The 13,811-nt window shown below is 37.7% G+C and overlaps 1 protein-coding gene across 5 annotated transcripts in view; it reads left to right on the top strand.

Moving 5' to 3' along the window:
• CDK6 (cyclin dependent kinase 6) overlaps positions 1 to 13,476 on the top strand; it is a 210,151-nt gene extending 196,675 nt beyond the window's left edge. For all 5 annotated transcript variants that reach the window (XM_016161287.2, XM_036230346.1, XM_016161288.2 and 2 more), the window contains one exon: positions 3,286 to 13,476. In XM_016161287.2, coding sequence (XP_016016773.1) covers positions 3,286 to 3,432 — 147 coding nt within the window. In that variant the 3' untranslated portion in view covers positions 3,433 to 13,476. The remainder of the gene's footprint in view (positions 1 to 3,285) is intronic.
• Positions 13,477 to 13,811: the final 335 nt, after the last annotated feature.

Here is a 13,811-nt window from a genome sequence, read left to right as displayed (position 1 = left end):
CAGTACATCCAAAGACAACCCAAAATATCTCCTAGCTCCAACATCAGTAGGAATCACCAAGAAGAACTTAAAATGTAGATAACATCACATGCTCCTTCAGGTTGCCACACTAGCTGTGATGGCCTTCAGAGTCAGACAACACACCCATTCTAGGCAGGAGAAATAGCAGGAGACAAACAAGAAAAAGGAACAAAGAAGCATACCGGAGAGAGAAGGAAGAAGTAAAGGAGAGGAATAAGAAGCAGAGCCAGTTACATCAAGACTTGGAAAAACTTAAGCACAAGGCACAATATCCAGAGGCATTCAGGGAAAGGACAGGCCAAGATCTCAGAGCTCCGAATTCTTTTAAGCTCTCACTGTTTCATGCTGGAAGGACACAAGCTAGAACTGTAAAGCAGAAGAAGAGGGGCCATTTGGTACAAGATAAGCAACTAAGACCCCAACAGTCAGTACCTGTTGCTTCTGTTGAAAAGTATTAACTAAGGAAGAAAAGTGAAGAGTGTTTTAGAAAGTTGTTTTATTTAGGAAACAATTAACAACTTTAGCACTTTAAGAGTTACTCTTCATTTTTATCTGTAAAACGATTGACTTTATATAATACCTAAATCGTACACATATGGAGGCTTCAGCTCCCTGGGGCATGTTGCGATACCTATCAACATTTACAAATGCTCTTAAATATATATTTACATAATGTACAGTAATAAGACAGTTCAGGAGAACAATTATTTTTAACAACCAAAACCACATCTTTACAAGTTTTGTCCCTTCGATCATGGTTAACTGGAGAAGCTGAGAACTTACTCCAAATATACCCTGGCTGAAAAGTTTTAGAGTTCCTGCTATCTAACATGCTTTCAGAGCCTGAAGTACTTTTTGTTTTTCGGTCCTTGTATTAGTCTGCTTTTGCTGCATAACAAATACCCCCCCAAAAATGCATCTCACTAGCATACAACAGTAAGCAAATTTTTTCTTGCTCATGGGTCTGCAGATTGGCAGAGAGAGCACTTCTCCAGCCTTTGGGTCAAGTACAAGTCCTCTTCATGTGTCTTATTCTGGGGCCCAGGCCAGAAAGGCTTCAGCTCCCTGGAGCATGTTTTTCTCATGGTAGGAGGGTGCTCCCAGAGGACAAGCAGAAATATATGCTACTGCTGAGGGCTTATGCGTGGAAGAGCCGCCCTGCTACTTCTGTCCACACTCCACTGGCCAAAGCAAGTTACATGGTCAAGGCCATCTTGAGTAGAGCAAAGAATACTCTTCCCGTGGATGGAAGGAAGGAAAAAAAGGGAATATGTGCTGAGAAATGTTCCAATCCACTGTAGTATTCAACTCTTGACTAAGTTATAATTCCAAAAACTCATTTTATTAGTCAGGAATTTGGGAAGTAACTTAAATATTCTTGCAGAAACAATATTATTACACAAAATTTTTTAATGCTCAAGCCATCCAGTTGTTCTATTAGAGTCGAGCATTAATTAGTAGAATTTAACCACCTTTCTTAACAGTATTTCTATAGAACAAAATGTATTAAGAATTCCAGTTCGAGATTCTCACACACACCCCACATTAAGCAACAGATTTCTCCTTCCTTCTACTCTCCTTCCAGCTCTAAGCCATCAGTATAACTGTGGAGACAGGGCTTCCTCCCAGATAATCCTCCAGGGACATATCTCTATCTTGAACATATTCCCACACATTTTTTTTTCTTCTTTCCTATATTCTGGGGATTAAACCGGCTGCTTCCTTTTCTGATGCCACTATCTAATGTTCTCCTTCTTAGACTCTGGGAGGAGAACTCAGGCTCGAGAATTTTGCCCTTGCTTTCCTGTCCTTTGGGAATTCAGTGTCACCTTGTAAAGTTTTTCTCAAGATGTTTATCGCTATTAGAGACAGAACCATTCTACTAACAAGTTCCTTCCTCTCTGCCTACCCTTTCACTCTTTGATTTTTAGAAGACACTATGAGGAGGCGAGCATCCATGGACTGGTAGAGAGCTCAGGATAAATGAGGTTTCAGGGATCCGAAACTTTGCCTCAAATATATGTAGAAATTTCTATTTGTAGGTGTTTTTCTAGGTCTGTAGTATTCCACAGAGTATTAGCAGAGTCTCTAGTCCAGTCAGGATCTGATTAGGACTGTGAGCACCTTAAGAGCAGGAACCCAGATTAAGTGGAAGTGGTCTGCATAGCCATGATAATGGTAAGTCTTTAGATTACATAGAAGACTCAAATTCACGGACATTTCAGATACCCAGCTCACTTCAGTGGACACTGCATCACAAAGATGGAAAAGCTGGTAGAGCTTCTCTGCTATGTGTGAACTCCTGGGGCAATGGATGGGTCCTACTCATTGTTAATTAATGCTTACCACCTGCTGGGCATCCCAGAGGTGTTGGTGGAAGGATAGAAGGTAAGGTTGGAGTGGAAATGGAACTGAGATTAGGGGAACGTTTTGACTAACTGATCATGAGTCCGATAGTTTGGGAATGGAGCTTGCTGCTCCAGAGGTTCACCTTTCCCTCCTTCATGTCTGAACTGAATTTAATGGACTCCTGAGAGCTACTGCAGGTCCACCTGGCTCCTTGATGTGGATGGGAAGAAAGGCATCCCTTCCTTGGTGGGGCCGCCCTGGGCAGGTGCATGCCGTGCTACTAGATTGGGATAGTTATGATGGAGGTTTTAGCACTTACTTGCCCTCCCCTCAGTAGAGAAAGCCTTTATTTCCTGGCTTGAAATGTATTTCCTTTTTGATTTTTGTTGTTATTTTGTTTTGTTTTTGGTTTCAGAAACTTGTCAGTAACTGTTTCCTGTTTTGGTTTGGACAATAGGTTAGTAATTACTCTTTACACCTGAGCAAGGCCCTGCGTTCCTTGCTCATTGACAAACCTTAAGTAAGGGTAAAAAGTTAGGGTGAAGTCTCTGACTGTAGCACTAAGTTTGCTCTCATTAGAAAAATATCTACCTAAATAAAGTAAACGCATTGTGCAGCAATAACAACAGCAACAACAACAACAACAATAATAAATCTTTTAAAGGGTTTGGGGTGGGTTGGAGAGAAATCCTGGATAGATAACAGTAAACAGGCAACCCAAAAGGTGTTGTCTTTTTCTGAGGGGCAGTTTATATATCAAGGTAATTACTGTCTACATTTTATTTAGTGTCCCTCGAAATAGGTATTTGTTCATTATAGACACACATAATTCATGGCAGTGAAGAAATGTATAACCATGTGAACACATTATTTAAATGGATATGTTTTACGTCAGTTATTTTTTCTTTATCGCAGAAGTGCTTGACATTTAATCCAGCCAAAAGAATATCCGCCTACAGTGCCCTGTCTCACCCATACTTCCATGACCTGGAGAGGTGCAAGGAGAACCTGGATTCCCACCTGCCACCCAGCCAGAACAGCTCGGAGATGAATACAGCCTGAAGTCCCAGCTGCTGCCTTGAGCTGATCACCAAGAGAACACCACTGGTGGCTGATGGGTCCCCCTGAGTAAGCCCTGCAGAGCTGTTGAGGATCACTAGCTGGAGACCTTCTCGCTGCCGTCTTCTGGGTGGGCTCTGCTTCCCCAAGGAAACCTCCTAGTTTACTGTCTGAAATCAATGCAAGAGTGATTGCAGCTTTATGTTCATTCGTTTGTCTGTCTGTCTGTTTGTTTCAAGAACCTGGAAAAATTCCAGAAGAAGAGAAGCTGCTGACCAATTGTGCTGCCGTTTCATTTTTCTAACCTTGAATGCTGCCAGTGTAAAGTGAGCAATCCAGGCACAGCTGAGTTATGACGTAATCTCTCTGCAGCTGCTGGAGCCTAATTTGGTACTTTTGAGCGAGCGTATGTTTGAATGTGTGTGTGATCCTTGATCTCTTAAAGTGTTACTTTCTGTAAACACAAGAATAATTGAATTTTAAACACTCAAAGCAACCCATAAATAACAGGTATCTGAAGGTGATTCACCAGAATGGGCTTTCAAATTAGAAAGTTGAACTTATGTCCTCAGAATTTCTTTTCTGACCAAAAGCTGTACACTTGTTAAACACAGCAAAAAAAAAAAAAAAAAAAAAAAAATTCTAATATCTTTTGAAAGACCTGTTTTTTTAAAGCACACGTACTATTTACTATTCAAAAAGCTGAATTTACTCATTCTAAGTCAGTTTTAACCTGTATAATATGCTTTATTGTTTCTTTTGAAAAATGCCCCATAAGCTCTTTCTTACTTGCTTATAGATTTAGGGAGTGTACCTCAAATACTTAAAATTGTCAAAAAAAAAAAAAAAAGTAGAGAAAGCCTTTATTTCCTGGTTTGAAATTTATTTCCTTTTTGTTTTTTGCTGTTATTTTGTTTTTGACTTTAGGGATTTGTCAGAAACTTTCCTGTTTTGGTTCGGAGAGTAGTTCTCCCTAACTGGAGACAGGAATGCCATTTAAGTTTTCCCCACCTATTATACTGTACTTTTTCTACCATGCACTGCCTTGTTTGCAAAGTATCCATCTTATCTATCCCCCAGTGCCTCTAATGTATATTACAATCATTACATAACTAATAACAGCTTGCATATACTAATCTCATGCACTTTCTTTCAATGAACATTTCATAGGTAATTAGATTTAGATTATGGTTTATGGCTCCAATTCCGCAATCCTAACAGGATCCCCTACGTTCTCACTCTAATGCAATCTTCCTAGCTAGCATTAACTGTCGTTACCTAGCCAATTAGTAGAAGACTGGTTCTTCTCTATCACTAGCACATAGATTGCTTTAAACTTACTAAGTATTTTACATTTTTATTGAATATATTGTCAGTGTAGTATCTGAGGGAATATCTTTAACTCTTTTTTAGAAATAAATATTTACTCTATAAAACAATCTTTTCTCCATCCTCCAGGCTGTGCTCATTTCTAGTGCCTTGTGCATACTCTTGCTCTCTGCAGAGCCAGCCTGACCTGGGCATTGTGACAGCTTTACTTTTTCTCTTGCCATTTACTCTATAGTACTTTATATTTCATACCATCTCTGCCTTATATGTGAGTAGTGCTCAGTTGGCTCTAATAACCAGAAGACATAGAGATTAAGTATGTTTTGAGACTTTTAGCTACTTTTGCTTTCTGACGCATGTTTTGAGTGCATGCAACAGTTAGAACATGTTTAAAGTAGAGTTTTCAAAGAATAGACATTGTTTCACTCGGTGGAAAATATTCCAGATGATGCTTATGTATAATCAAGCCTTACAGAATTCTTCACAGCTTAATATTGTATATGACTATCTTGAACAAAAGAAAAATTAGGAGTTTTCTCCTTGAGAGCTTTCTTGGGTCAAGAACCATTTACTTTTAACACATATATTGTTTAGCATTGTTCTATTTCAACTTGAAAAGCAGGAAAATTTTTCTAAAGCAAGATAGGAATGAGAAGATGGGCCATAAGAATGTTTTACCCTTGTCATCATTGTGACAGCATTGATCATGTTTTGTCATCACTGTACATGCTTGAGATATAATGAATCCGGAGCATTTAGGGCAAAGCATACTTGCAAGTCTCCCCCTGGAAAAGTAAGTTCTGCCTTTCCGTTCACTGGGGTCAAAATACAAAGACATCTTTGCTGAGGCCTAGAAATTGAATTTTAAAACTTGCTGCAGTGATTCATCATGAGCTTTTCAGTTAATGTCCAGAGTTAGAGTTAACATAATTTGAGTTTTTGCTCTTGCAAAAGTTTTCACGTTTCCTCAAGAAAAATGCATTTCTAAATTGGAATTTTTAAGCACATTTTAGAATTTTAAATAAGAGCTCAACTTTTATTTCTACCATATACTTTTTGGTTCATTTCTTAGTAGTGTTTATAAAGAAAAGGCATAAACATTTTGGCATCAGATAATTGGCAAATTATCCTCTGAGAGACAGAATGTGAGAGCATCTCAGCCTCTCTGAACTTGTTAAGAGTCTGTTCTCGGCTCTTCTACCAGTGTGGTTGTTGCACCTGAGTGATTACTCTCTTGTTTTATGTCATTTACATCCGGGCTCACCGCTTCCGAAATCCAGATCGCATATAAGCACCCTTGCCATTAGGGCAGTTTGAAACACATAGCAGAATACAAACTTACCAAATTCGGCTTATTCTTTTGTGACACATGGTTTCAAAAGCTAGGCAGTGGTTTGCTGAAAAGCTCATGCTGCCCTCAGAGTTATACTGAGGCAAGCAGTGAAAATGTGACGGATTTGAAATCCCATTTGAATTTCTTTCTAGGACTGATCCAAGAATGTGCCTGGTAGTTTCTATATGATATTACATACTAGCAGCCCAGGAATTGTGGGAATAGTTGAGCAGGGTGGAGTTCGTGACAATATACATTTTAAAAGAGTAAAAGAAAAACCTGTCTATTTAGGCATCACAGCTAGAGTGTGGCAAAGAGTAATAAGGATCACACCCTGTAATCTTAAAAACACAATTCCTAAGAGCTTGTAAGAATCCAGTGCAGTGGAGCCTCCCACTTTGTCTCTCCCTTGAAGGGAATGGGAACTCAAGGAGCAAAGAACCTGTTTTGGAAGAAAGCTCCAGGCCATTTCAGCCCCCTGTATTCTCACAATTTTCTCTCAGGAAACACACATTATGAATGGAAGATTCTTCATTTAGCCCCAGGTGACCTACTAAAATTAGTTCAAAATATTCACCTAAGAATAGAATCTCAGCCTTTTAGTTTTAAAATGAAAATTTCAGAATATACATAATGTTAATATTTTAAATAGAGTAGAGTTTGACTCCAGAATGTGGTACTACCCATAATGATGAGAAAAAAACTTAAATTGTACACATTTTGAATCTTAAATTATATATTTAAATTGAGCTTTTAGCTAACTATAGCAGCTTCTCTCAAAAGTAATGCCTATAAAAGTCAATAATGGCAATTTTCATTCCGTTATGGAAATTAAATCATGTAAAATTCCTAAAATCATAAACATATTAAAATTCTTCTTTCCAAAGAACTACTTCAAGTGACAACTTGTCTATTTTTATGATAAGTACATAAGAGTGTCTTACATTTTCGAAAAGCAGACTTTTGTTGCATAGTTGAGTCTAGGAAAGAATAATGTTAAAAGTTAATAAGCCCTTATAATTACTTCATTTTGTTAATATAGAAACTATAAAATATTTCCTTTAGAAAGAAAATGTTGAAATATAAATTCTTAGATATTGATGGACTTCAAAAGAATGCATGTTTAAACATGTTGACACAAAAATAATGTACTTTATTTTAAAAACTTTTATACTATTTCTAAATCTTTAAAAATCATAAAACAGTTGGCAATGGATAGAGGAAATTCTAGAGACAATGAAGGTATTCAAAGAATGATCATTTCAAAGTTAAATATGTTTCGAGGGATATATATTTTATTAATAAATATATTATAAGAATTTATATTGAACTCATCTGGCAACTACGAACTCGATAGGTTTAAAAACAAATTTTAATGGAAAAGCTATTCCAAACAGTTACCATTTCAAAAGTTGAGCTGAGCAAACGAAACCATCTATATTCCTTCCTCGTTTCGTGGGAAGAAACAGCCACATAAAGCTACACTTGTTATGCAAGCCTAAGAATATTGTTTTAAAAAAAAAAAAGTGAATTTTAAAAACACATGTGTTTCCTATGCCGCCTGGATTTTTGAAAAATCGTGAAACCCAAACCATTTGTCATGTGCATGTGCAGTCAGTACATTCAAGTATACGACTAAGAAGACAGTTGCATATTCCTCCTCCATCGGGGAAAAAATTCTTGAGGCTACCAAACACCAGTCAAGCAATGGAAGTCCTCAGATAATTAGTAATGGTGTTTTCCTCAAAAGCATAAGAAAATAACACTTTCATTTCTCATCAATTTCCAACCTAGTTTTGTTACACACCTATATCTCAAGCATTTCTAACTTGTACTTTCTCAGAAAATAAACCAAAAATATTCTTCTGGCCTTTTCTATCTTCTGACCTTTGTAAACAACAGAAAGAGGAACGTTCTGCTTTTTAAATGTTTTTCTTCAATTAGTTATTTGTTAGTTTTTATAATGAAGTACGAATGGGCTTTTCAAAATGTTTTCTATTTCTCAGCAGTCCCAGGGAGTTAAGATAAAGGAATGGACTCCCATCAGCATATTTATGTTTCCTTGATACTGGTACTCTGGCCTTCAAGAAGAAAATGAGATTCACTGGAAAATAAATACAGGCTGTTTCAAGCACCTCCTTAAATTCTGTTACAGCAGTTGGAAGTTTATATGGTAGGAAAATGAGGTGTAATTGTCTGTTCCAAAATTCACACTGTCCCAAGTGATGGGCCTTCTTGTTTTATTCCAGTATGTGCCACAAGGTGGCACTTTCAGGGAGGGGAAAATCTGAGCAAGGCTAAAGAGGTATTTCTGAAGACTCCTAACTTTATTTTTCTGCACATTCTTAACTCTTGCCTAACAGTTGTTTTTCAGGGTGGTTAATAGTCTTCATAATGTTCTATAACTTATTTTAGTTGTTACTAGATTCTGAACAATTGCAAGTAAATTGTTCTTGAAGATGGATAGTACACTCATTTTGGTCATTTAAGTGCATAAAGAAAGCCTAGTCATTCATTGACTTAAACATTTTTTGAGGTACTTAATTACCTCACTTTTCTAGGTGTAGAAGTTTCAAAGACGGATAGGCTTATTACTATAAAGGCAGCACCCATCTGTGAACAGGACAGTTTTGTTGGGAGTGTAAAACTCCTCCAGGGCCCCAGCCACAAAACCAAACCTCATTCGCTGCTTTCACATTCCCTACCTTTGCGGCCATTAGACATTGATTAAATTTTTAATCCTAATTTAAAAAGCAGATGAACAAAATAAGTAATTCATGTTATTAAATAAATAGCAGAACTATGTTTTCGAAAGAATTGGCTATGCTGAAACAGCCATGAAATACTAAAATACCTTGTAACTTTTACATTTGTATAACCATAAGTGTAAATTCAAAGAAATTCTAATTTTTTTAAATTTTGTCTAAACATGAGCATAATAATTTAGGGGTATATCTACACAAGTCTTTCTCCATTCACGAAGTTTTTTGGCAACTTTTTTGTAGCTATTAATAGAGATATCCATATGCTCTTATATTTTAATTCACAGGTCTACCAAGAGATCCATTTACCCCCAAGTGATTTTAGTTAATTTTAGAAGCTACCTTCTTCAATAGCATCACTGGAATTTAGGAAGAAGGAAATTATAATATTTTTCAGAATTTCTTGAGCACAGCATAAAAGAAAGCTGTTTATTCATTCTGAGTGGCAGAAATTCGATAGCTCCTGCTTAACTTTTCTAAGAGTAGCCAGCAGACAAGTCTCAGTAATTCATACTGAATCGAAATACCGCACACATTAGGGCCTCAGAAACTGAGAAATCATTGGCCTCATCCCTCTGCTTACAATTCCACTGAAGTAGTTTAAAATTTAAGGCCGAATTCAAATCTCCAGTTTGTTATCAGTTGGGCCAGTCTGAATTCTATTGCTTATCTTTAAAATGTCACTCCTGTCTGAAAACCTTCCCGGTGCCCTGCACGGTCACCCCAGCCCTTTGGCAATAGAGTGGCAGTAGGCGGAGCTGGCTGGAACCCGCCCGCCGCTCACCTGTTAGTGCTGAAAATGTATACAGACCCAGCAATAATCTCCGAGTGCCCTGCTGCTACTGTCTCAGAGGCATCTGTTCTGCAATCTTAGGAAGTAGAATGTCCCTATAAGCAAACGGGTGTCTTCTGTGCGTAAACAAGTACAACACAATTTTCCGAAAGTTAAAGTTCGGGTATAAAGAGATGCTGCTCTGTATGAAGCTATCAGGCATCTCTCAAGCTCTAAGCTCAGTTATATTTTGTTTTGTTTTAAGAGAAGATGTATAATTACAGGAAAGATTTTTTATTTTTTTATTTTCAATCATTCTTCATATATGATGGCAAAAGATATGCCTGGAAAAAAAGTTTTGTTTTGAAAATGTTTATTTTCTGCATCATCTTCAGTTGGCAAAAGCTCCTAACTCTTTTGTTCCTAATTTTTTTTATTTCTCTTTTTACTTTGTCATTACTTGACAAATTAATTACTTTAAAGGTAAATTATCTCATGTAGTAGGAGACTTTCCTGTTTAGAGGAACTTTTGTGTGAACCGTTTTGTCGAGCAGATAATCGGCCCTTCTCTATTTTAAGCATTTGGATTGTCAAATGTAGGTTTTCTTAAAGGGAGCACATAACCATACACATTGCTACCAAGAACTATGACTGTAGTACTAATCAGCAAGCAGAGAGCCACACAGTTGTTTAATTTCTAACTCTCTGTGGTTTCTAGCCAGATTCCATTGCTTAGGTTACAGTCCTGAAGACTCCCTTTGTACCCTCACTTGAAAGTTTCTAATTTTAAGTTTTATGAAATGCAGTAATATGTATTAGCTAGCAATAGTTCTGTGAGCACCAGCGACTCTGAAACTGATCTCGAAGTCTCTGAATAATGAAAATAGATCCCAGCAATAATTCATTTCTTGAACTCACCAAGTGCATTGTATGTCTTCTCATTTGGGACCTGTGTTTGAAACAATGTACATGTGACTATTATAGTTCCTCACTTACTTTGCATTCATTTATTTTGCTACAACAAGTAATGAATATATTAGTTAGTACATGGAGTGAATAGCATCAACTACCCCTAGGGTCAGCACTTAAGATGGGGAATTTGTATTTCAAGTTGTTCTACATTTGCATAAATTATTTCTATTATTATTCATTTATATTATTTATTTCTGTATCACACTAGTCCTGTGAAAGTGCAACTAAAGGCAGGCCATAATAAGATATGCATTTAACGTTCATTACCACGGTCTTGATGGAGCTAAGCCCCCAACTAAGCTGCATGCATTTTAACATAATAGTAGAATTTAAGTCTATAGATATAGTGTTTTGTATCTAGGTGTTTTATCATTATATAAAGGAATTAAAGCAAAGGACTTTATAGTTGTTCTTTTGCCAAGTATGCATATAGTATAGTGTGAAAATACAGCAAAAATAAAAACTACAGAGAGAAAAGCATCAGATACTGCCTTAATTTAGGAACTCTACCAGGTAGCCATTGGAGTAGATACCAGACAGAGACAGGTGTCTGGGCAGTGCCTCTTGTCTGGCCTTGAGAAGAAGCTTCCCCCTTGGGTCTAGCGCCCTCATCGGTGTCATGTGCAGTAGAGGGAACAGATAATGCTGTGGAAATGAGAGTAGTGTGAAAGTTTTCTGTAGAAGCAGAACTGTCAGCTTGTGCCTCGAGGCTTCTAGAACGTATCAAGTGGAGAAATCCAAGTTGCCATGCTTCAGGCAACTTGGTTTTGTGCAGAAGCAATCCAGTCTGGTAATAAAACAAGGATGGCATGTACAGTAGTCAACGGTGGGACTTTAACAACCAACAGTTCCCAGCCACCTCAAAACCTTGTTGCATTTCTGGTACTTTAGTTTTGATTTGAAGATTAAACAGCAAGTGTTTGGTATAGAAGAGCCGTATGTGTTAAGAAAAGCACAATAGCAGTTCCCGTAGAGTACAGGTTAGAACGCGAAGGTCTTACAGGAATATCATTTCTGAGATTTATAAAATGTATTTGTGTTTCTACATTCCCGTAGGGCCTAGTTAAAACTTTCTTCCAGGTTTCAGCAGGTTGTCACACCCAGTGAGCTTGTTTGTTTTTGTTTTTATTTTTGTTTTTTGACTTATAATAGAAAATATTCTAAAAGTAGAAAAAAATCTTAATTCAGACATTTGATTTATTGGTTTCCGTGTTTGAAATCACACAGTTCTGGAGCTGTAAAGATTGTGCATGTGCATGTCAGATACTAATCTAGACTGTGTGAACCAGCCCAAGGTAACCAATACTAGCCCACCTCCTGCATCCCTTCCTCCCTCAGAAGTACTCCCTGCCCCTATCCTGGCCAGCCCATGTGATGCTCTCAATCCTCCTTGGCTGCTCTTTGGGTTTCAGGGACATGGTGAGAGACGCTTTAGGCATCACACAGGTGTGCCTGCTCAGGCTTGGCCACCATCCTTTCTTTACCTTAGGCTGGCCACAGTCATCAAGAGAAGGTTTCCTGGTGCTGGGCACAGAGTGTGCTAATGAGACCATTCACAAATACCCTCTAGCATTTTGTATATATCTTGATTTTTAAACCAAGTCATTCTACAGAGCATTCAGTTTTGGCTGTGGTTCAAAGAGAAAAACTAATGAAGAATATAAACCACATTCCAGGCTGCTGTTTCCTATCCATTTACAGGCTATACTTTTACTGTATTTCTTCATACTTGAAACTCATTCCACTGTTTTAATATCAGGGTGCAGACTTATAAGGGTGCATGTTCCTTAAAGGTGCAAAATTACTCTCATTCCGTTTGCTCATACTGCTATGTAATGCTCTGTTTTGGTGCTTTGGGTTCATCAGGTCAAAGAAGCAGTGTGGAAATTCATTGCCTGGAACACAGTCTTACAAGAATGTTGGCAGATGGTTTGATGTTAAATATTGCTTGTGCTCTTTTCTTTGTACACAAGATTAAGAGTTACCACACTGGTCTGTCAGGTTTACCTGGGTATCCTTCCTCACAGAGTACATACACCTTGTGCTCTCCCCAAGTGTGGGTGCAGGGCAGCTCTCTGAAAGTAGAAACCTTCCTACATAACCCGGTCATTTAGCCCTCAAAGAAAAACGGCCTTGGCCTTGTGTGTAGACAGGAACAGAATGGGGAGGGCTGCCTCACTCTACAGGCCATCCCTCCTCCATTCCATACAGAAAGCCCTCCCGAGGCCAAAACAGCAGAAGGAAAGAAAGCTTATCTGTAAAGTTATCATCATGGTAGGCCCTCAGCTGAATGGTCTTGCTTCCTTCCCTGTAGGTAGATGAAAATACAGGTCAGTTGATCTACACTCTTCTCATCTAAAGAAGAAAATAGAAAAGTTGGTGTTTGTGAATGTAAAATGTGTAATCCAATGGCCACAAAACCATATATTAAATACCCCATCACTAGCAGTCTATTTTTAAAAGTAGCTCAAGTGATGCCAAGTAGCCAAGGTTTTCCAAGGTCAGAGGTAGCCATTCTAGCATGCGCCTTACTCTGAGATGCACTTGGAGAGGGAGAACTGCCAATAGTGACTGCTGCAATGGCAAAGATACCGTGTCAGAAAAGTCAGAGGGTTACAGATCAATAATCCTTTGGAAACTGGATGTCTTACTGGGTGCTAGAATGCAAATTTAGGTATTTATTATCAAATAATGGAATTTAATATTTTTTGAGAATTGGTGTTGAAATGTCACTGTCCAGTTCATTGTTTTCACTTATGCACAAGCTAAATTGAAGCAAAAAGAGAACATGGTTTGTGTATTTGTCATGCCTTTTGTATTTCTTACAATAAAGATATTGGTAGCAAATAAAAGTAATAAAAACATCAATTTTAAACTGCTTTCTTGGAGATGAATATTTATCCTAGCTGTTTTTCTTTTTACAGTGAGTACAGTAATACATAATAACATAACAAGTTTTAGCAGCATATATTTTAAACTTTCCTTTAAAGAGACTCTTTTCCAGGCTTCGATTGTTTTTAAAAAGTAAATAGCAGCTCATTGAGCTTAGAGCTTCAGTAACAGATCTCTTAAGAGTTGACTGTGCTGACCATCTAAGACCCCAAAATGAGTAAAGCATGGACAGTCCTTCCCAAAGCTTATAGACTGAACCTGTGAAAAAGGTTTGTGTAACCAATTGCTAATAACCTGGAACTGAGCAAAGATTTCACATCGG

This window comes from Rousettus aegyptiacus, unplaced genomic scaffold (assembly GCF_014176215.1).
Source record: "Rousettus aegyptiacus isolate mRouAeg1 unplaced genomic scaffold, mRouAeg1.p scaffold_m13_p_13, whole genome shotgun sequence".
In the NCBI taxonomy this organism is placed as follows: domain Eukaryota; kingdom Metazoa; phylum Chordata; class Mammalia; order Chiroptera; family Pteropodidae; genus Rousettus; species Rousettus aegyptiacus.
This window is presented reverse-complemented; position numbering and strand designations above follow the sequence as displayed.